A 23,327-nucleotide genomic window follows, 5' to 3' on the forward strand; every position below is an offset into this window, starting at 1 on the left:
TAAGCAGTTGACTCCGAGGATTGGAATCCTGCTCTGTATCACTTCATATACTGTTGTACATCATAATTCACTGATGAAAGGAGAGAGAAGTACCGGCAATTTTATTTCCACTATTATTCAAATAGGAATAGTTACATATAACACAACACCTTTCTGTTATTGCTTTCTGCTTCAGAAAAATTGTTTTGATGAATTTTAGATCTCCTTTTGGTTGTTTTTAACCATAATCATTTTGTTCCATCCCCATCCTCAAAGTATGAATTGTACTCTACAAGTAAGCATATTTGAATCTTTAGATTTATCATCAATGAGGAAGATGTAGGTTTTCAGTTCTAACCATTTGTATTATGCTTTGTGCAGAGTATACACTGTGTGCCTGCTTTATAAATTTAAGGTGTTTACTGGTCGTACATGACAAATGTGTAATTCTAATGTCTCCTCTCCTTAGTTCATTTCTGCAGCTACAGTGGGGATGCATTTGCTGACACTATGGCTACTAAGCTATATACTAATATGGCCTTTGGTACTGCAAGATTATATTTAAAAGACCAAAGGTCACATTCTGAGAAAGGCAGAATTTAATTTCTTTATGGTTCTTCTAGTGAAGTTAGTACATTTGGAGGTAAGGCAGCATGGATGTTTTATGTATGTGTGTGGAGACAGAATGCAGGATACTTCTGCATGTCCTGGCCAGGTGAGCAGAGGGTATGCTCTACCTGATATTGCTTCAGCTATCTCTAGCCCAGGTAGTGAAATTCCAGGAAAACACTACAAGTTCATTTGAACAATTTTAGACTATTTTGGGAACTCTTCCTTTTTGCACTGATTTTATAGGGGTATTGTTCAAGAGTGCTCCTATAATGGGAGGACTGGAAAAAATATAGGTGGTTTGATGGAAGTGAACCACTCATGAGAGTTCAGAAGGGTCAGGGAAAATCTTAGGTGGTTCCTGGAGGGAAGCAGTGTGAGTGGGTGTGCAAAATGGTATGTGAGCCCACCCCTCAGGCACATGTGGACAACTAAAAATAAAGGCAGTTCGGCCTTGTTACAGAGCTTGTCAGAGACAGCAGGAGCCTTTGCGGGCACATTCTTTCATTTTGTGGGTACATGTTCACTTTTACTCTCTTTAGATGAAGCTTCCTACTTCATCTTCTCGTAACAAGAAATAAAAATAGTAACCAGAGACTAAGGGGCTAAACAGGATGGCATTTCCTCCAGCCTGAAGACACACATCACAGACGTGGGTAACAGCCTCTCTGGGCCTCTGCTCTACCTTCCACCATGAGGCGCATGCTGACAGGAAGGAGCTGTGAGGTCTATGTCCTACTCCACCCTTGAAACCCAGCTGTATTACCTGGGTGGGACACTTGCATTGTTCACCTCTGTTCCTCTAATATGGGGGTAATCTTGCGTCTTCCTTTCTCATGGTATTTCAAGGATCCTGCAGTTTATTTGCTGAGATACGAATGAATTAGGGAAGGAAGTCAAGAGATGTTGTAATGACCCTTGAGACACAGGACACAGTGCCATCTAAAATTTGGTTCAGATATCAAGACCGCTGGTGGTACACACACACACACACACACACACACACACACACACACACATACACACACAAATACACAGAATATGTAAAAATATTTAGTACTTACATAATGAAGCTTTCTAAAGAAGGCAGGGCATCCTCCCAAGATAGTCTGGAAACAACTTGAGAAGACAGGGAAAGAAAACCGGCTTGAGGTTCTTATGGTGGTCAGAAGATGTTGCCAGGCTGAGGACTCCCAAGGTGGACAGAGGTTTTCTGGTTTGAATCTTCCACTGGCACCAAGGAGGGCATCTTTTCTTACCAGCCATCTCAGATGTGGGATGTGAGGGGAAGAGGAAGAGGTGAGGCTTCAAAACTGTCACAGTCAAAACATTAAAAACGTGAGTCAGGGGCTGGGGTTGTGGCTCAAAGGCAGAGCGCTCGCCTACCATGTGTGAGGCCCTGGGTTCCGTCCTCAGCACCCCCTAAAAATAAAATAAAGATATTGTGTCCACCTATAACTAAAAAATAAGTTAATTAATTAAAAATAAAACTTGAGTCAGACTTCTTATTACAAGAGACATGACATTGGAACAAGAGTAGACAGAAATGAGACCAAGGGATGAGCTGGAAAGAAGGTGGAGCCTCACTTCCAACCCCAGATAGAGTTTTGGCCTCCACTGGCTGTGGTATAAATAATTACAATCCTGGAAAAAATGGAAGCTCAGGCTGCCAAGGTATAACAGCATGGCCATCTTTTCAGCCACTAACACAGGACATCTGAAGGAGGAAATGCTATATTGAATTATTTGAGTTGCTAGAGTTAACAAATGAAAATATGCTCAGTTCAATGTGAATTTCAAATAAACAACAAATAATTTTCTAATATGTAAACTATCCTAGATTGTTTATTTGAAATTCAAATTTAACAGTTCATTATATATATATATATATATATATATATATATGTAATCAAAACTTAGTTTTTTAATTGGCACACAATATCTATATATATTTATGGGGTAAAGTATAATTCAATACATGTAAAATGATCAAATCGATGTAATTAACCTTCTATCTCCTCAAACAGTTAATGTGTCTATCAGACTTTTCTGGTTATCTTGAAATGTATAATAAACTGTTGTAAACTATAGCACCCTACTGTTAGAAATTGAGATAATTTGTTAGAAAATAGAGATAATTTCTCCTATCTGTATTTTATTGTCATTATCTAACCTCTCCATCCTCCCCGCCACCATTTCCTAGCCTCAAGTGGCTGCTAGTCTATTCTCTTCTACTCTCTGCTTCTATGAGAAATGATTTTAGTTTCTAAAAAATTAGTGGGAACATGTACTATTTATCTTTCTTGCCTGGATTATGTTCCTTAACCTGATATCCTCTAGTTCAATTTTGCTGCTGCAAATGATAGGATTTCATTTTTTATGTATCTGAATAATATTCTGTTGAGTATATATCACATTTTCTTTATTCATTTTTTCTGTCACAGGACACCTTGGTTGAATCTACATCTTGGCTATTGTGAATAGTGCTACAATACATGTGGGAGTTCAGGCATATTTTTGATACAATGATTCATTTCCTTTGGATAGATACCTAGTGGTGAGACTTTTGGAACATCTGGTAGATCTATTTTTAGTTTTTTAAGAAACCTCCATATTGTTTCCCATAATGGCTGTACTAATTCATATTCCTACCAGCAGCATATGAGAGTTCCCCTTTCTCTACCTCCTTGCCAGCATTTTTATTTTGTTTTGACTTTTTTTTTTTTTGCGTTTTTGATAATAGCTATTCCAACTAGGGTAAGACTGTAATTTTTATTTGCATTTTCCTGATGACTAGTGTTATTGAGCATTTTTCATATACTTGTTGCCTATTTATATGTTATCTTCTGAAAAAACATCTTCTCAGATCCCTTGGGCATTCTGTATTTTATCTAGAAACTCTAGTGAGCATTGAAGAACCATGGGAAGGTGGGGAGATGATGTGGGGCATTTTCCTTTAGGTGGCATGAGCATCTTTTGGCAAAAAGTACCTATCTTTCTCCCAAGGATGCTGCCCTGCGTTACCTTTGTTATGGTTTAAATAGGATATGTTCCCCCAAAGTTCATGTATTAGACAATGGAAGAATTTTCAGAGGTGAAATGATTGGGTTATGAGAACCTTAACCAATCAGTGCATTAATCCACGGGTATGGACTAACTAGGTGGTAACTATAGGCACATAGGGTATGATTGGAGGAGGTAGGTCACTGGAAGTATATATTTTGTCCCTGGTGAGCAGAGCTCTGTTTTCTGATTGCCATGTCTTGAGCTGCTTTCCTCCTCCAAGCCCTTCTGCCATGTTGTTCTGCCTCATCTCAGGCCCGTGAGCACCAAATAAGTTTTTCCTCCTCTAAAATTATTCTTGTCAGGTTTTTGGTCATAGCATTGAAAAAGCTGACCAAAACAAACTTCTATATGGGACTTGGTAAAGCAGCAGGAGCAAAGCTTCCTTTAATAAATGTTCTTATGAATGAATGAGTTAGGGGACCTGCTGATTATAATCTCCCATTCTTTTTTTTTCTTTCCAGTTTAATGTGTGGCTGGCTGTCCGTGTGGGTAACCTCAGACAGGACTAATTGATTTTTTTTTTATTGCTTCAATTTTATTTTCTTCACTCCTTGTCTCTCTCTACCCTGGCTTAAATTCGTCATTTCATCCTTGTCTCCACCCCTAACATCCATCTTCACATGTTTCCATCCTTCCTGCCTTTTTTCCTCTTACTTTTCCTTTAACAGATTTTTGGGGGGACAATTCCTAATTTCTGACTTACCATAGTTATTTCACCTCTTCTTTGGCCCACAGTCAGTATTATCCTAGCTGCTTTGGGCCTGTGTACAGAGCAAACTCAATATGCAAATAATCTAATCAATGTAGGGATCCCTACAGAGTAAGGATATAGCTTTCTGTACTGATTCAGAATGAGGGTAGAAAATACTGTTATTTTTCTCTTCTCATTTGTTGTGTGGTAGTAGAAGAAATGTGGTGTGGTTCTGTCTAAAAAGTACTGGTTCCTGAAGCAGGAGTTCCTAGAGTGTGTAGTCTGCTTCCTCCAGGGAATACATTCCTTATAGCCAGAGCAGTGTTCAGTAAGGGAGAGCAATATGCTTTTTTCCAGCATTTCCAGAAAAGCAAAAAGCCCAATTTTAGGGTGCTATAGCAGAAGAAAATGCTGTCAGTGACAACAAATTGTTCCTTTACCAAATTGTTCCTTTACAACAGATACTTATAAAACACATACTATCTGCAGGCATGACATTAGGTGCCAGAGATACAATAGGAAGCAAGAAAATCCTTCCTTGTAATTGAGTTTAGCATCTGACAAGAGATGTCAATCTTCAGCAAATTGTGCAAATAATTAATTCCAGTTGTAGCCTGTGCTGAGAAGGAAAAATACAAGATGTGATTGGAAGGTATGATAGGAGGCAGATCCTGGTCTTGGTGGTTGGAGGTCTTTGGGAGGAGGGGATATTTCAGTGGAGATCTGAGGAATGAATACATATGAATTAGGTCAATGAGACAGGTTCAGAGAGAGTATGGCCACAGTTTGCAGGAAAGATCTGGTGGAGCAGGGATGGAGGAGGCAGGGAGACCAGCTGCAGGCAGTGACCCAAGAAACTCCTCCCTCTCCCTAGGGAACTGCTGTAATCTGGGAGCCGAAGACACAGCTCCCTACTCCAGCAGCAAAGGGTCATGTGGTCGCCATGATTGCCAGGTGGCACTCACATAGGGATCATGAGGTCAAAGTGCAGGGCCATGGCCTCCCTAATCCCAGGAGGGGAGACCAGAGGGAAAACAGTTCCTTGCTCTCTATCAGCTGCTTCTCTGATGGTGTGTTTCAATTTGAATTGAAATAATGACTACCACAGGGGAGAACTCTCAGCCAAGGCCTGGCGGGAGCCCTCTCAGGGTACAAACTCACCAGTGTCTCTCACATTGAGCTAATGATCCAAGGAGGGGAGTCAGGCTGGCAGATAACAGTGGTCCTCTTTCCTTGTTTCTCTCCTGTGTCATTGTCTTGTTCTTTTAATTCTCCATAGAAGTAAAGCAAGGGGAGAATGTCCCCAGTTCTGAAGGCTCGTCTCTGTAAACAACCAATTCACACTAAACCCTTCCCTCTTTCAGGTTGATGGTCAGTGTTTATTGGACACCCACTAGATGCCAGGCCTGATGGCAAGTTTTCCCCCTTCTCCTTTAGTCCTGCAAACAGGCTTATGAAAGAGACAGTTTTGTGCCTGTTTTACTGTTGAATAAATGAGACTGAGAAATGTCAAAGGTCTTGCCCAAGATCACAAAACAGTGCCATGATAAAGACTTGAGTGTTGTTCTCCTGCTGCCAAGGCCAGTTCTCTCCCCACACACCCTGCCGGGGGAAATAAAGGTTCACAGGAGTGACTTCATAGTTTCTCACTGCTATTTGGTTAATGGCCTTCTCATTTGTGTGTTTCAAGGATAAATATTAATATTTTCAGCCATGCTGGCCAGGGTAGGGAGTGATCCATCAGTATCCTCCAACAGAATAGCCATTCAAATATTAAAATGACCCAGCCAGAGACATGGGAAGGGTAAAAGTGGGGATGGTCATTCAGGTCCCCTTTCTCTGCAACCACAAGCCACATGAATTTGGTATTGCTCTATGCCCCTCATCCCTGGAGTAAAACCAAGGTATTATATCACTCACATTTTTTTTTCTATGAAAAAAAAATTAAAGAAAACACCTTGATGAAAATGTTCTGAATTGCATCCATAATCCCAGATTCCTGTCATTTCCCTGTCCCATGTAGGATATTACTTTTTTTTAGAAATATTCCTTCTAAGGCAGGAAGCAGTAGATGTTAAACACATGTCTACTGAATAAATTTTAAAAATGACCTATTATTAGACTTTATGAAGGGGCTTGGATCCACTTACTAAATTCATCTGTGGCCCCGGGAGGATATCTAAAAATGGGGACTTGGGGTCTTCTTGTCTTCCTGGAGCTAGTTGAGTAGTGAGGCCTGGGCAGCTGTGGCTTTGATCTGCTTGCCTCCCCAGGCCAGGAGGGTTCACTGTACTGTGTTAGGGTTTTATCAGAATGGTAAGTAATTATTCTGTGTTTAAAATAAAAATATTTAGGGCCCGGCGCGGGGGCGGGGCGGGGCGCGGAGCGCGCATGCGCCGCAGCGCCAGCGCTCTCCCGGGATCGTGCGGGGCCTGAGTCTCTCTGCCGGCGCAGGCTCTGCTCGCGCCACCTCGCTCCCGCCGCCATGTCTGCCACCGTCGAGCGGGAGTTCGAGGAGCTGGATGCTCAGTGTCGCTGGCAACCGCTGTACCTGGAAATTCGAAATGAGTCCCATGACTATCCTCATAGAGTGGCCAAGTTTCCAGGAAACAGAAATCGAAACAGATACAGAGATGTAAGCCCATATGATCACAGTCGTGTTAAACTGCAGAATGCAGAGAATGATTACATCAACGCCAGCTTGGTTGACATGGGAGAGGCACGGAGGAGTTACGTCCTGACACAGGGTCCACTTCCCAACACATGCTGCCACTTCTGGCTCATGGTTTGGCAGCAGAAGTCCAAAGCAGTTGTCATGCTGAACCGAATTGGGGAGAAAGAATCGGTTAAATGTGCACAGTACTGGCCAACAGATGACCGAGAGATGCTGTTTAAAGAAACAGGATTTAGTGTGAAGCTTTTGTCTGAAGATGTGAAGTCTTATTATACAGTACATCTGCTACAATTAGAAAATATCAATAGTGGGGAGACCAGGACGATCTCTCACTTTCATTATACTACCTGGCCAGACTTTGGAGTCCCTGAGTCACCAGCTTCGTTTCTCAATTTCTTATTTAAAGTGAGAGAATCTGGCTCCTTGAATCCTGACCATGGGCCTGCAGTGATCCACTGTAGTGCAGGTATTGGGCGCTCTGGCACCTTCTCTCTAGTGGACACCTGTCTTGTTTTGATGGAAAAAGGAGATGATATTAACATTAAACAAGTGTTACTGAATATGAGAAAATATCGAATGGGACTTATTCAGACACCAGATCAACTCAGATTCTCTTACATGGCCATAATAGAAGGAGCAAAATATATAAAGGGAGATTCAAATATACAGAAACAGTGGAAAGAACTTTCTAAAGAAGACTTATCTCCTGCTTTTGACCATTCACCAAACAAAATAATGACTGGAAAGTACAATGGGAGCAGAATAGGTCCAGAAGAAGAGAAACCAACCAGTGACCGATGCACAGGGCTCTCCTCTAAAGTGCAGGACACAGCAGAGGAAAACAGCAGCAGGCCAAGATTGACAGACACCTAAATATTCATGACTTGAGAATATTCTGCAGCTATAAATTTTGAACCATTGATGTGCAAAGCAAGACCTGAAGCCCACTCCGGAAACTAAGTGAGGCTTGCTAAGCCTGTAGACGGCCTCACGGTTGTCTGTTTACAAAGTAAACTTTACACCCAGGGAATGAAGAGCACCCACCAGCAGAAGACTTGGCAGACCCTTTAATCTGATGTATTGCTACATGTTTTTAATGCGTGTATGAAATGTAGAAAGATGTAAAAGAAATAAATTAGGAGAGACTACTTTGTATTGTACTGCCATTCCTACTGTATTTTTGTACTTTTTGGCAGCATTAAATATTTTTATTAAATAGAAAAAATAAATAAATAAATAAATAAAATAAAAATATTTAGTACCTTTTGTTAAGTAGACATTTATGGCAATTGGAATTTCATGGAATTTTGCCTGGTAAGGTCTTAGCCTGGGGCAGCCCTGAAGAACTGTGAGGGCCCCAGGGCTTCCTCCTCCTCTCCTGCTGCAGCCCAGTCCTGGTCCAACATCCTCTTCCTGAGGTGGTCCAAATAGGCAGTTCTGCTGCAGTGGTCTGATGACCAGGCAGTCTGATGGGGGAGGGATAGGTGAACTTTGAAACTCTTGACTGCAGATACTCTCACAATGACTTTGGGACAGCTATGTAGTTTTCATGGGCTTGGGGATGACCATTTCACATGACCTCTGTCCACTTTCTCGTGTGTACTTCAAGCTCCCAGTGTAAATATAACACCCATTGCTGGCAATCTAGGAGAAGGTGGGGACAGAGCCATTAGTTGGACTTGAAGTTGTAGGAAGCAATGATGCCCTCGAAATCAGAAGTTGAGGATCCAGCAGTAGAGGATTTTGAGTGCTGTTTAGGTAAATTATCTCTTTAGGCTGAAATGAGAGCAATTACATGGTTATCACAGTGTACGGTTTAGTGAGTAGGGTGAGTACACCTTTTGACACTGGAATAGTAAATGCTAAACTCACTGAGTCCCTATGATTCAGGTAGGAGAGACATGGGATGGAATTCCAACTTCAATCCAATTTTAGATCAGTTCTAATCCTAGTTAAGACTGTAAAGTCTCCAGAGGAAAATGGTTTATTTGAAAACTTGTAAGCAAGGATCTAGAATACTTTTCACTGACATTAAGAACCTCTTTACAATAAATTATATCTAGGAATCTAGGAATCATGGTGAAAGGAAATGCCAAGGCATTAAAATAAAAATGGAATCAATCTAAATGTCTAGTTAAATATACTTGATATAATGCAATACTTAAAGGCTGTAACCTCACATTATTAACCATTGTATCTGTTACCTAATTCAATGCCTGACACAGGTCAGTGCTCAAAACTGTTGTATAAATTCAATAAATGAAAATTCAGCAATTTAAAAAGATGATATACATCCTTATGTATAACCTGGAGAAATGTTTAATACAGATTAAAGAACTATACATATAAAGAGTGATCCATTTATGTATATAGATTTATTATATATGCATTTTTATTAATTATTTTAATTTGGTATATATTACAACAGAATGCATTTTGATTCATTGTACACAAATGCAGCACAACTTTTCATTTCTCTAGTTGTCATATATATGTATTTAAATGTTTAGGAGGGCACATAAATAAAACTGTTAATGGTCGTTATTTTCTGTGGAATGCTATTGGATCAGAATGTGGATGTTCACTTTCTCATTTTCATTCCCCTTTGTTATGAATTTTTTTGTTTGTTTGTTTTACAATATAGTAGTCCCTACTTATCTGTGGTTTAACTTTCTGCAGTTTCAGTTGCCCCTGATTAACTGTGTCCAAAAATATTAAATGGAAAATTTTAGAAACAAAGTGTTTCACAAGCTTAAATAACTTTTATTACAGTATATTGTTATAATTGTACTGTTTTGATATTATTGTTAATCTCATACTAATAATTTATAAACTATCATAATATATATGTGTGTGTAGCAATCATCAGGGATAAGATTATATATATATATATATATATATATATATATATTAAAAGCAGAGCATACATAGGGTTCAGTACTATTTGTACATGAACCCTGAGGCTAATGGGGGACTACCGTAATGATGTAACCCTTTGGTAATGAGTCAAACCAAATGATATTTCCGTGTTTTGGTCTAGGGAGAGAGTTGTTTTTAGATAATGTGTTATTCAGATCCTCACCAGAAATACATACCTTATTGGCAGTGACATAGAAACCAGAATTTTGAAAAGAGCTCAAGACCAGGCTGCTCTAGTCTATAATATATACCAGTAGAAGAAAATTTTCAGATATTTCAAAAACTGCGACCCCCAATCACCCTAAGACCATATGACTTCCTGGGATTTCTCTCGTACCCAGAAGGCAAAGGGAGGAACAAATCCTTTCTAGTAAGTCTCTTGCTCAGAAGATTATTTTTGGACCAGTTCATTTCTCATCCCAAACCCTGTGGTCTCTCTGCAGGGGAGGGGAGTGCAGGCATGCGACCCCTCCCACAGGAGACCCCCTCCTCACCGGGAAGAAGGCCACCCGGCCAGCAGCAGCTTTGAACTGCATTTCATGGGATTTCAGCAAGGTCATTTTGTGATCCAGATGGGGCAGAGGGTCTCATTTCCTAGCTCATCCCACCAGAGGCCAGAGAAAAGAATATTCTTAGGTTAGGATAAAGACAGTTAGTGGGATCTTTATATGACTCTGGTTCTCACTCTAATATATAAAGTTTCTTTCCCTTGATCTACCGCTGCATTTTCCTAATTTGCTGGTTATATGTAAACATGTGAGTTTGTATATATGCTCTCCTTTCACATTCCCACTAGTTTCATTGGAGGAGAAGCCATGAGCTCCCTGGGTTTTTATTTAGTCATGCTTCCCCACCCACCCCCCTTAGTGAGAATCAAAGACAACTGACCTAAAAATGAGTCTGTGGCTTTTAGCCACAAGTAAAATTCACCTGATGCCTGAGTCGTGGTGCATGAATGCTTATCTCCCTTTATCTATAACTTTTATATTTTCCCTCCTTACATTTGAGGAACCTTTTTCTAGCTATGTTTTCATAATTTAGACATCCCATTGGATCCATTTTAGACATTGGATGTCTAAAAGTGAAAGCAGCTTTTAGGGTACACGTTTGCATCACCCCAAATGAGGCAAACGTTTTAATTACCCTGGTCTGTGGATGGGACTATAGTGGGTTCTGTGCTCCTGGTTGCAGACAAACTTGACTTTTAGCTGCCAGCACCTTGTAAATCCCATTTTAAGAGACCACACGTAGCCTGCATGGGGACTTTTTCTCTGAAGTTAACCAGCCTGTCCAGGGTAAGTTATGGACTTTTCCCTGGAAAAATCTAATTCTGGGCTCTGAGGAATTAAAGCACAGAGTTTTAGAACCTTATGGGGAATTGCAGAAATACGGTGCTGCAGATCTTTCCCTCTGCAGATACAAAAATAAAGAAGGGAGTGTACTCATTCCCAAAGATTGCCCTCCGTCTGCCATTTTCTTTCCTGGCGGCACCATTTTTATTTGCTATCGCTCTATCCTTTTTTAAAAATGGATTCTGTGTTTTGGTTCTTTGGTGGTGATTTGGTATCTTCTTTTCTCCTATATTTTTCCTTTTTCATCTCTGGTCAATATTTACCACAGATTTATTTTTTGAACCCCGAGAGACTGGATGTGGCCCAGAATAAGTTGGGAAGTTCCACATTGTCCTTCATAGAGTAAATTACTGAAAAACAGGTTGTTTAATGGAACAGGTGTGCCTTCACTCCAGAAAATGCAGGACTGAAGCAAAATCCCTTGAGAGGTAAAGGATAGAGCATCCAGGGCCAGGGCAACTGGAACTGAGGGTTCAGAAGGGGATGTCACAAGATCCAGGGCTCACACACAGCCTTGTGGGTAAACAGGAGTCCGAATTTTATTCTAAGTGTGCTGGGTTGCCCCTGCAGAACTTTAAGCAAGGGAGTGACATAGTCTGACTTGTGTTTTAAAAGGTCACTCTGGAGAACTGAATGGAAAGTAGATTGGAGTCAGGGATGGGGAGAGGGAGGACAAGAGTAAGAAGTGAGATTCTAGTGTTGTAGAAAACCAGAAAGAAGCTGATGGTGCTTTGGCCTGAGGTGGAGGCCAAAGAGATGGTGAGCAGTGAATGGGTTTGAAATAGGCCTCGCCTCTTCACATCACCACCTCAATACTGCCACACTGGAGACCAAGCTTCTAGCCCATGATTCTTTGGGGAACAAATTGTATCCAACATAGCAATCATCAGGGATAAGATTTTATTTTCATTTACCACAGAGTCTGGTCCTAACTGAATACTTTACATATATGGTTACATTAAATCAATAAAGTATGAGCTCATAGTGTGGAGTTCATTTTACAGGTGAAAAAACCGACGTATATAAAAAATTGACTTACCCAAGAGCTAATAAGCAACAGAGCAGGCTTTGAACTAAAGCTTTTGATTCCTTGTCCTGACCTTTTCTTCATTATGTTCTTCTGGCACAAAATACGTATTTTAATGAGTAAAAGGATTTGACCTGAGGTGCAACTTTGTCTCCATACTATTTTTTTCTTGACTGCTAATTAATGTTGTATTTTCCCCATGGTATTTATTGTCTGTGCCACCCCTGACCAGCTTCAACTCACAAGGCAGAAATTCCTGTCTTCCAAAGGAAGAAGGTATTATAGGCACTCCTGTCTTCTTCCTCCCCACCCAAGAAATGAAACTCTACCATACATCCCTGGAGATTTTTGTTGTGCGGTCTAACCAAGTCCAGATGTCTCTCAAGTCAGTCCCCAGACTCAGTAAAGTATCCGTAGTCATCTAGTGAAACAAATTCTGGACTAAATTGCAAACACCCGCTTCCCAAATAACTTATTCTGTGCTCTTCTGCCTTGTTTGTGTTATGGCCTTTCTGTGCTAATGATTTTGTAAATGTGGTTTAATTACTGTTTACTGAAAAATAGCTGCACACAGATCATTCTCGGTGGGAGACTTAGCCAAAATGCTGAGGCAATTTGCTTCTAGTGCAAAACAGCTAATAAATGAGAAGCACTTTTTGAATGTTTGGAAAGGAAGTTAAGTTCAGTTTTGAAGAAATAGTGTTTTGTATATTCAGGGAAAGAAATTATTCTTTAAAGGAATAGATTTAAATATCAACATGGCAATTTCCCCCTCCAAAGCCAGGCCTACAGTGATTTGCACATATAATAATGGTGATTTGATTGAGCATTGCACCAAAGAGCTATATTCTCAAGATCTCCCCAAAAGGAAAACCTGAAATGACTTGTAAATTGCATTAAATATTTTGGAGCTCTGTAAACCCATATATTATGTATTACCTCATGTTTCTGAATTCTGACCTCAGGCAAATTGCCAACTTAGCAAATAAATGGCAGTTTTAAATTTTTACTACAAACCAGCCTAAATTTGGTTTTTTTTTTTTAACCTTCTAGAAAGAAAAGGACACAAGAGGGAAGTGAAAGTTATTGGAATGCTCAATTAATAAATTCTACTTGTGCTCATTTTGGAGTTGTAGTTTATGTTGCTCTTGGGTAAAGTAGGGTTTGCTTGATTCCACATAGAGACGGACCTCCAAAACAAATACCTTCCTGTAGTTGTGGATCATGCTACTATGAAGGGTTGTCCATTCTCCCTACCCTTGGGAGGATGCCTGCCTATGAGCAAAACCCTTACCAAGTTTCACCTTGAGTACAGAACTTAGAAAACAAAATCATCTTTTTTTAGATTCTATGTATGAGTGAGACCATGAAAGTTCCAGTTAGCAGGAAGGTCTAATGTTCTATTGCACAGGAAGGTGACTATAAATAGTAAGATGCACGGTATATTTTAAAAGAGTTGGAAAAAGAGGAATTTGAATGATCTCACCACAAAGAAAAAAGATAAATGTTTGAAGTGATGCATTGGCTGATTACCCTGATTTGATCATCATATAATGTATACATGTATCGAAATACCACACTGTATCCCATGAAGATGACCAACTACTATGTGTCAGTTATAAATAAAATAAAACTTAGAAAAACTCCAATCAATGAACTTGGCAGTTCATAAGGGTCCCTCCTTGTTTCCTGGTCTGTAGATATTATGAAAGAAGCCTGAGGTGTGAGAGGTGCACACACTGTCCTATAGCGATTTCCTGATAGTGAAGGTCCCAGACAGACAGCTCAATATCAGAGATCTCAAGATCAAGTCTTGACTATAGATAGCTTTTAGTTGGCAAATAGCATCCTGAAAGCCAGACCCCTCCCCACCCCCTGCTTTCTGGCAAAAATGAAGTCTTTCTCTTCCAGGAAGACTATTCCATATTTCCACATTGTAATTATTCTTCTGCCTTCCAGCCACGTTTTTCAGTCATTGCTTCCGTTCATTAGTTTGCCAGATGCCCTATGTCATGGGCGCTGCAGAAATAAAGCAACCCCCAAGAAGACTCTGCCCTCAGGGCCGAATATGTAGCAGGAAAGAGCAGATAAAAAGGAATAAATACCATGGTGTGGAAAATCGGCTGTCTGGATGGAAATGGGGCTATGCTCTCTTATATTCTGTAATTGTCCAAGCCTACTTTCAGAATTTTTTAATAGAAGAAAAGTGCCAAGTACAAGTGCCGAGCCCTTTTGTGAGAAGGTTTGTGTCTTGAACATGCCTCAGTCCTAAGACTCCACATCAATCCTAAGACCACACATCAATATTCTAGCAGAGTTCTCTCTTTAAGGGTTAGGGCTTCCAATGATGTGGATTTTTTTCTTTATACAGTACGGTGTCTTACTTACTATTTTACTATGGATATGTGCTAATGATAAGAAAATACAAAGTTAATTGTATTTTAAAAAGGAACTTGGAACTTATTTCATAAACCACAGTCATAGGACATAGACAACATTATGAAGCATCATCTTGACCATCTAAGCTCAACTTGGTTAGTGATTTATTTGGCAGCCTTTCCTTGTATTGGGAGTGCTTCCATTTCCTTTGTGTCTGTGTTGATATTGTGCTGGAAGTACCCAAGCCACACTTTCTTTGGAAATACTCTAGCAATTAAAAAAGTATTAAATTCTCTTTTATCCTCTTTTTTTCCTCTTCCTCTCTTTGATTTCTCCCTGCTAGTACTTGGATTTGGTTTAGAATCAGTTTTCATAAAGCCAGGCTCAACCTCTTGAAATTGATAAGATGGAACTAAGTAACCAATTAATTCTCTGTGTCTTTCTTTTTTTTTTTTTTTTTAAAAGAGAGAGTGAGAGAGGAGAGAGAGAGAGAGAGAGAGAGAGAGAGAGAGAGAATTTTTAATATTTATTCTTTAGTTCTCGGCAGACACAACATCTTTGTTGGTATGTGGTGCTGAGGATCGAACCCGGGCCGCACGCACGCCAGGCGAGCGCGCTACCGCTGAGCCACATCCCCAGCCCTCTCTGTGTCTTTCTTATCCTATCTATCTATCTATCATCTATCTATCATCATCATCATCACCATCATCATCATCTGTCATCTTCGGCTCTTAGGTTAGCTTTGTATAAAATAAATATCAATTTTCCCGTCAGTGATAGTTTTCCCCTGCATCTTCACCTAGACTGTCTTTCCATTATCCTGTGTGGCTGACTGCAAAACCTAGACAATGTTATTGGACTTGTGTAGAGTTTATTTCTCTTTTCCAAGGAACAATCACAAATGATCTAATCTGCCCCTTAAGAACAGCTCTGAAAATTAAGTGTGTTTTCTTTTCTCTCTGCAGCTTGAATTCTTGCGGCCAGCATGGGGAAACAGAACAGCAAGCTGCGCCCCGAGGTCATGCAGGACTTGCTGGAGAGCACAGACTTTACAGAACATGAGATCCAGGAATGGTACAAAGGCTTCTTGAGAGACTGCCCCAGCGGACATTTGTCAATGGAAGAATTTAAGAAAATATACGGGAACTTTTTCCCTTACGGGGATGCTTCCAAATTTGCAGAGCATGTCTTCCGTACCTTTGATGCAAATGGAGATGGGACAATAGACTTTAGAGAATTCATCATTGCTCTGAGTGTAACGTCGAGGGGGAAGCTGGAGCAGAAGCTGAAATGGGCCTTCAGCATGTATGACCTGGATGGAAATGGCTACATCAGCAAGGCAGAGATGCTGGAGATTGTGCAGGTATGTAACCCTTTCAAAGGAGAAGAGTGTGTGTCATAAGTAAAAATTGGAAAGTGTACAGAGCAGAAATTGCAAGCTGGTAGATCATCAGTGCATTTTATTTAGTTCATTCAATGTTCATAAAATGTTTGAAGCTGCATTACAGGGCAAGGAGATTGCACATAAAACTTCACATGGGTAACATGTCTTGAAAACTTAGGAGCTCTGGCAACACTGGGCTCATATTCCTGCCTTTCATGTTACTGTTGCTTTAGGGTAATCCCTACACTGAAGATGGACATGTGCTCTTCAGTTGGTTGTATATACCCATTGCAGTGGCTTGCCTGGATGTGGAGCCCTGGGATTGGGGTTCACATCCTCGGGAGTGGTGTTAATGATTAAACTTTGAACTGGGCTCATGTCCTGCATCTTATGTCACTACCTCTGTGACTTTGACCAAGTTAGTTCACAGGTGTCCTCATCTGTGAAATAGATCTACCAGTGGTACCTACCCATGATGTGAGGTTATTTTAAGATCAGACATGACTCCATGTTAAATGCTTAGCACAGTGCCAGCCACATCGATAAGCTCATTATCATTATCATTAACTTACAAACTTATTAGACTCTCAAAGAAAAGCAAACTCTAGACTTCAGATTCATTCCATCAAAGATAAACACTGCAGTATCGAGGTCTTTGTCATTTCAATAAGATATACTCCATTTGCTTTCCCCAAGTTACTTACCCAGAGATAGCTCCAAATAGGAGAAGGGGTCTCAGTGTTGGCTACGTTTTCCTTAGGGGACCCAAGCACACTTTGGGGAGTGGGGAAGCAGGGTAAGGAGGTATGGTCATGGCAAGGACAGCTTGCCCAGCAGTGGGACCCAGAGACAAATTTAAGGAGACAGACACAGGACTCAGGAAAGGGTTAGAAGGGCCTCAGCAGCAGATGATAAGAAGGACTAGGTGGGCGGGCACCCCAATGAGTGCTGGGGTCGCTCTGGATCTTGGCAGTGAATGGGGCACACAGGGAAGCAAGTGATGGCAAGTGAATGGGAAGTGATGGGAAGCAAGTGAAAGCCAAGTGTCTACCCTTTTGTACCCGGGGGGGGGGGGGCTCAATACAGACGCCACACTCATCCCAGGGCATCGGAGTACATGTCCTGCTGAGGTAGAGCTGGAGCCCCTGGGAGAATAGTGGAGTGCTAGGTGGGCAGGGGGGATGTACCACAAGGAGATGTAGGAACTGAGCTATTGCTGGAGAGGATGAGGGTGGAGGTGGGGTCTTGCCTACAAAGAACCTCCAGGAACCTGATTATGGAAATTGGGGACAGAGCCCAAGAGAGACCTATAACAATGACCCAGGATGAACCCTTGACACTAGGCCTGAGGCTTCCTCTCAGGCCAATGGGACTGAACCCACATGGCTTTTAAAGAACCTGTTGGGGGGATGCAGGAGCAGGGATCCCAAAAGACTCCCACTCCCAGGTGCACTCATTCAGGAACTCTCCAAGATCTGACAACTACCTATCCAGTTGGGCCACAGGTAGCTTTTCTCACATCCAGAGCATCTGAAAAAATTGGGTTAAATGAATCCCTCAGAGATATGAGTCTGAAGCAGAAATAAATCTTCTCTCCCCTCCCTTAGGATAAGTGTGCAAAAAGTATAACATCTATAAAAATACAGGCAGTATAGAAAACTATAAAAGATAGAGGAAAATTACTCATAATTCCACCTTACCAACAAAGAGAATCACTGCTGATGATTATTTAAATACATCTTTCCTTGTCCTATTTCCATGCATTTAAAAATATCCAACTGATTTAATAATTTATAGAAGTTTCCTATCTTGCCATTTTTACTAACATAATAACACAAGTATTTCCATACATAAAAAATTTAATAAAGACAATTACATGGCTGTATAATAACAGTCCTATCATATATTATAATTTACTACATTTTACCCTGTTGTGGGATATTTAGGTTATTTCCAACTTTCATTGTTAAATATATTATAACTTTTAAAAAAATAAAATAACATGTGCATAATTCTTCTGTTTAAAGATTTTTTTTCTATTTTTAAGTTTATTCCCTAAGAATGGATTCCCAGAAGGAAAATTACTAGGTCAAAGGGCATGATCATTTCTAAAGTTCTTGATATATTCTGCCAAATTGCTTTCCAAATGTGTAAAGGGTGTTTCCGTAATCATTTTACTGTTCTGATTTTTCTTAATCTTTGCTAATTAAGCAAAATTGAGATTTTAAAGATGATTCATTATATTATTTAGTTTCCCATCACTATAACAAATACCTGAGAAAATCAACTTATAAAGAGAAAAGGCTCCTAGTTGGAGATTTCAATCCATGATGGGTTGGCTCCATTGCTTTGGGGCCTTGGTGAGGTAGCACATCAAGGAGGGAGTATGTGGCAAAGCAAAACTGCACACCTCGTGTCTGGGAAGCAAGAGACAGACTGAGGAAGAGACTGGGGTCCCAAAATACTTAAAGGACATGTCTCCAGTGACCAGAAGACCTCCGACTAGACCTCACCTCTTGAAGTTTCCACCACCTTCCAGAAGTGCTGCAGGCTAGGCATCAAGTCTTTAACACATGGCCCCACTTTAGATACAAACTATAACATTTATTCTAATTACAGTTGGCCTTACTGGCCAAGGCTTGTTCTCTTTCTCTCTCTCTCTCTCTCTCTCTCTCTCTCTCTCTCTCTCACAGAGTGCTGGCCTCTGCTCCTCTATAGAGAAAAAAGATAGATATATTCTTCTTTAGGAGAGAATTGTTTCTTGATTAGAATCTGAAAAAGAAATTCCCATCAGCCACTGTGTAATCTCCTGGTTAACATTTTCACCCACCTGTCCTGGTTGATGTGGACACCAAAGCAGTGAGGAGCCTTCAGACCATGTGGGCTGATGGAGATCAGCAATTATTCATGCATTCATTTTTATGTCTAATCGTTCATTTTGCACCTACAGAGTGCCTGGCATTGGGAATAAATAGTATAGAGGAAAATAGACACCATCCCTATGCTGTGAAATCCAGGTTGCAAAACAGAACGGAAAAATTACAGTGAACATTCAGAAGGAGCTAGCAGGCACTAAACAAGCCCCTGGCAAACGTCAAAAGTGATCATGAAAATGAGGGTGCACCTAGCCTGCCACGCTAGTTGCTATAGGGTTCCAACACACACTCACAGGCCCACAGCAGGTTTCCAGGTCTTAATGGTAAGGCACACATTCCTCAAAAAAAATATCTATGTATCTGCGGTTCTCAATGCGCCTGTCCATGGAAGGCTCAAATGCCCTGTCTCCCAGCACCACACCCTGGTGATTAATATTCATGACTGCAGGAAATATTGCAGCACCCTGAAGCAACTTCCACATCATCAAAGAGATTAAATTAAATTTTGAGCTATTTTCATATTAAGAGCTATGTTATTTTGTTCTGCTACTTTGCAAACTGACAATTCATGTATTCTGTCACATTCTTATGCTAATCTCCTGTTTTCTATTATTCTGGGTGCATTGGAATTTACTGTAAAATCTTACTGAGCTTCTCATTGTATTTAATTTTTTTAATCTTTTTTTTTCCTTTCCTTTGAAAAACCCATACTCTGTAGGCCTTGTCAGCTTTGTGCTTTTGTGGGATTCTCTTTTCTTTGTTCTAGCTGGTCTGCACCACTTACATTCACTGGGTTGAAAGAAGCCATGGAGTGTTAAGTTTCTACTTTGTTCCTGGGTAAAATTTCTGTTTCATGCCATAGAAAGTGATGAGGTGGAGCTAGTTGTGACCCAGGAGAACCAAAAAGAAGTCAAGATTCTATTTGTTAACATAACTCTTAGAGTTTGATGAGTGAAGATGCATAAATTCTTGACTGAATCTCGATCTCTCCAAGACTTAAAAATTCAAGCAACTTAATAAAAATTAATGATATTTTTTACACTGGATATTGCACCCCAGGGGCACTTTTACCACTGAGATACACCCCATTATTATTATTAGTAGTAGTATTTTCAATTTTGAGGCAAAGTCTTGCTAAGTTGCTGAGGCTGACCTTGAACTTGTGAGCCTTCCCAGTCTTTGGAATTACAGGCATTCATCACTGTGCCCTGCAAAAATTAATGGTTAATGATTAATTAATGATTTATGGTCATTTACCTACAAAGACTAGTAATTGGTCACAGTACAAGTGGGGATAAAAACTAGTTTTATTAGGGTAGAAAATGATTGGGGTGTAGAACTGCAATTCACAGATTCTGTAATTGTTTCTCTCAGATGTCATTTCCTGTATTTTAGTTTGGGTATTAAGAATATTATTTGTGGAGTGCCTGCAAGCTAGGCGAACCTGCAACCCACGGGCGGGTCAGGTCCAGCAACCTGCCGAGTGAGAGAACAGCTACGCGCGCCTGCAGGGAACGCGGACAGGACCCACAAGTAGGACAGGGCCGGTGGCTTGCTGAAGGGCAGGCCCGTCCCCTCCCCCAGTGTCTGCAAGGTAGGCGGGGCTGTGACCACTGGAATATCGGGCTGAGCGGCCTACTGAGGGGTGGAACCGGCCCCTCCCCCAGTGCCTGCAAGCTAAGCGAACCTTCGACCCATCGGGAGGTCAGGCCCAGCAACCTGCGGAGTGACAGAGGTGCCCCTCGTGCCTGCTGGGTAGGCGGACCTTTGACCGACCAGCAGAGCAGACCTAGGGCCTGCCAGCGTAACAGACGGATCACACAAATTGGAGGAGGATCACAGCCACTACCTGCCCTGCAAGGTGATCTTTCAACCATACAAGAGCAATATAAATAAATAGAGGGAAAATTTCAAAAACACAACAGTTTCACAAAGCAGAAAGAAACGCCAGCAGTATGAAAAGACAAGGAAAGAAAGGACCACAGGCAATGCAGGTCAACTCAACTTTAGAAGAGGTAATAGGTGCAACAGATGGAATGTCAGATAGAGAGGTCAGGATATACATGCTTCAGATGATCTGGAGTCTCAAGGAAGACATGAGACAGCAAAATCAGATAATGAAAGACCACATTGACAAACAAATCCAGGAAGTAAAAGATCAATTTCACAGGGAGATAGAGGTAATAAAAAACAAACAAATAGAAGTCCTAGAAATGCAGGAAACAATAAACCAACTTAAAAACTCAATTGAGAATAATACCAGCAGAGTAGATCACCTAGAAGAGAGAACATCAGACAATGAAGACAAAGTATTTCAACTGGAAAAGAACATAGACAGCTCAGCAAGTCTGCTAAGAAACCATGAGCAGAACATCCAAGAATTATGGGACAATATCAAAAGACCAAATTTAAGAGTCATTGGGATACAGGAAGGCACAGAGCTCCATACCAAAGGAATAAACAGTCTATTCAGTGAAATAATACGAGAAAACTTCCCAGACTTGAAGAATGAGACAGAATCCCAAATCCTAGAAGCCTACAGGACGCCGAATGTGCAAAATCATAAGAGATCCACACCTAGACACATTATAATGAAGATGTCCAACATACAGAATAAGGAGAGAATTTTAAAAGCTGCAAGAGAAAGAAAGCAGATTACATTTAGGGGTAAACCAATCAGGATAACAGCTGATCTCTCAACACAGACTCTGAAAGCTAGAAGATCCTGGAATAACATATTTCAAACACTGAAAGAAAATGGGTTCCAACCAAGAATCGTGTATCCGGCGAAATTAAGCTTCAGGATAGAAGATGAAATTAAAACCTTCCACGATAAACAAAAGTTAAAAGAATTCGCAGCTAGAAAACCATCTCTTCAAAAAATCCTTGACAAAACATTACAGGAAGAGGAAATGGAAAATAACATTGAAAACCAACAATGGGAGGTAGGACAGTAATGGGGGGAAAGTAGTCAAAGAGGATAACAAATCAGGTTTAGTAACATCAATAAACAAATATGGATAGAAGAACAAACCATATCTCAATAATAACCCTAAATGTTAATGGCTTAAACTCACCAATTAAGAGACACAGGCTAGTAGAATGGATCACAAAACAAGACCCAACAATATGCTGCCTACAGGAGACGCATCTGATAGGAAAAGATATTCATAGACTGAAGGTGAAAGGTTGGGAAAAATCATACCACTCATATGGACTGCAGAAACAAGCAGGAGTGTCCATACTCATATCCAATAAAATAGATTTCAAGCCAAAGTTAATCAAAAGGGATAAAGAAGGACACTTCATACTGCTCAAGGGAACCATACACCAACAAGACATAACAATCATAAATATATATGCCCCAAATAATGGTGCAGCTGTGTTCATCAAGCAAACTCTTCTCAAGTTCAAGAGTCTAATAGACCACCATACAATAATCATGGGAGACTTCAACTCACCTCTCTCACCACTCGACAGATCTACCAAACAAAAGTTAAATAAGGAAACTATAGAACTCAACAACACAATCAACAACCTAGACTTAATTGACATATATAGACTATACCACCCAACATCAAGTAGTTACACTTTTTTCTCAGCAGCACATGGAACCTTCTCAAAAATAGACCATATATTATGTCACAGGGCAACTCTTAGACAATATAAAGGGGTAGAGATAATACCATGCATCTTATCTGATCATAATGGAATGAAACTGAAATTCAATGATAAAAGAAGGAAGGAAAAATCAAGCATCACTTGGAGAATGAACAATAGGTTGCTGAATGATCAATGGGTTTTAGAAGACATCAAGGAGGAAATTAAAAACTTCCTAGAGTCAAATGAAAACACAGACACAACATATCGGAATCTATGGGACACATTGAAAGCAGTTCTAAGAGGAAAATTCATTGCTTGGAGTTCATTCCTCAAAAAAAGAAAAAACCAACAAATAAATGATCTCATACTTCATCTCAAAATCCTAGAAAAAGAAGAGCAAAACAATAGCAAAAGAAGTAGAAGGCAAGAAATAATTAAAATTAGAGCTGAAATTAATGAAATTGAAACAAAAGAAACAATTGAAAAAATTGAAAAAACTAAAAGTTGGTTCTTTGAAAAAATAAATAAAATTGACAGACCCTTAGCCATGCTAACGAAGAGAAGAAGAGAGAGAACCCAAATTACTAGCATACGGGATGAAAAAGGCAATATCACAACAGACACTTCAGAAATACAGAAGATAATTAGAAATTATTTTGAATCCTTATACTCCAATAAAATAGAAGATAGTGAAGGCATAGATAAATTCCTTAAGTCTTATGATCTGCCCAGATTGAGTCAGGAGGATATAGACAACCTAAACAGACC

General features: G+C 40.3%; 1 protein-coding gene and 1 pseudogene across 3 annotated transcripts in view; both read left to right on the forward strand.

The window, feature by feature from the left end:
- Window positions 1-23,327, forward strand: part of Ncald (neurocalcin delta) — a 400,581-nt gene that overhangs the window by 351,215 nt on the left and 26,039 nt on the right. For all 3 annotated transcript variants that reach the window (XM_026384930.2, XM_077800667.1, XM_077800668.1), the window contains one exon: window positions 15,662-16,059. In XM_026384930.2, coding sequence (XP_026240715.1) covers window positions 15,682-16,059 — 378 coding nt within the window. In that variant the 5' untranslated portion in view covers window positions 15,662-15,681. The remainder of the gene's footprint in view (window positions 1-15,661; window positions 16,060-23,327) is intronic.
- On the forward strand, window positions 6,732-8,176 carry LOC144255850 (tyrosine-protein phosphatase non-receptor type 2 pseudogene; annotated as a pseudogene).

The sequence above is a fragment of the Urocitellus parryii genome, chromosome 7 (assembly GCF_045843805.1).
Source record: "Urocitellus parryii isolate mUroPar1 chromosome 7, mUroPar1.hap1, whole genome shotgun sequence".
Classification (NCBI taxonomy): Eukaryota; Metazoa; Chordata; class Mammalia; order Rodentia; family Sciuridae; genus Urocitellus; species Urocitellus parryii.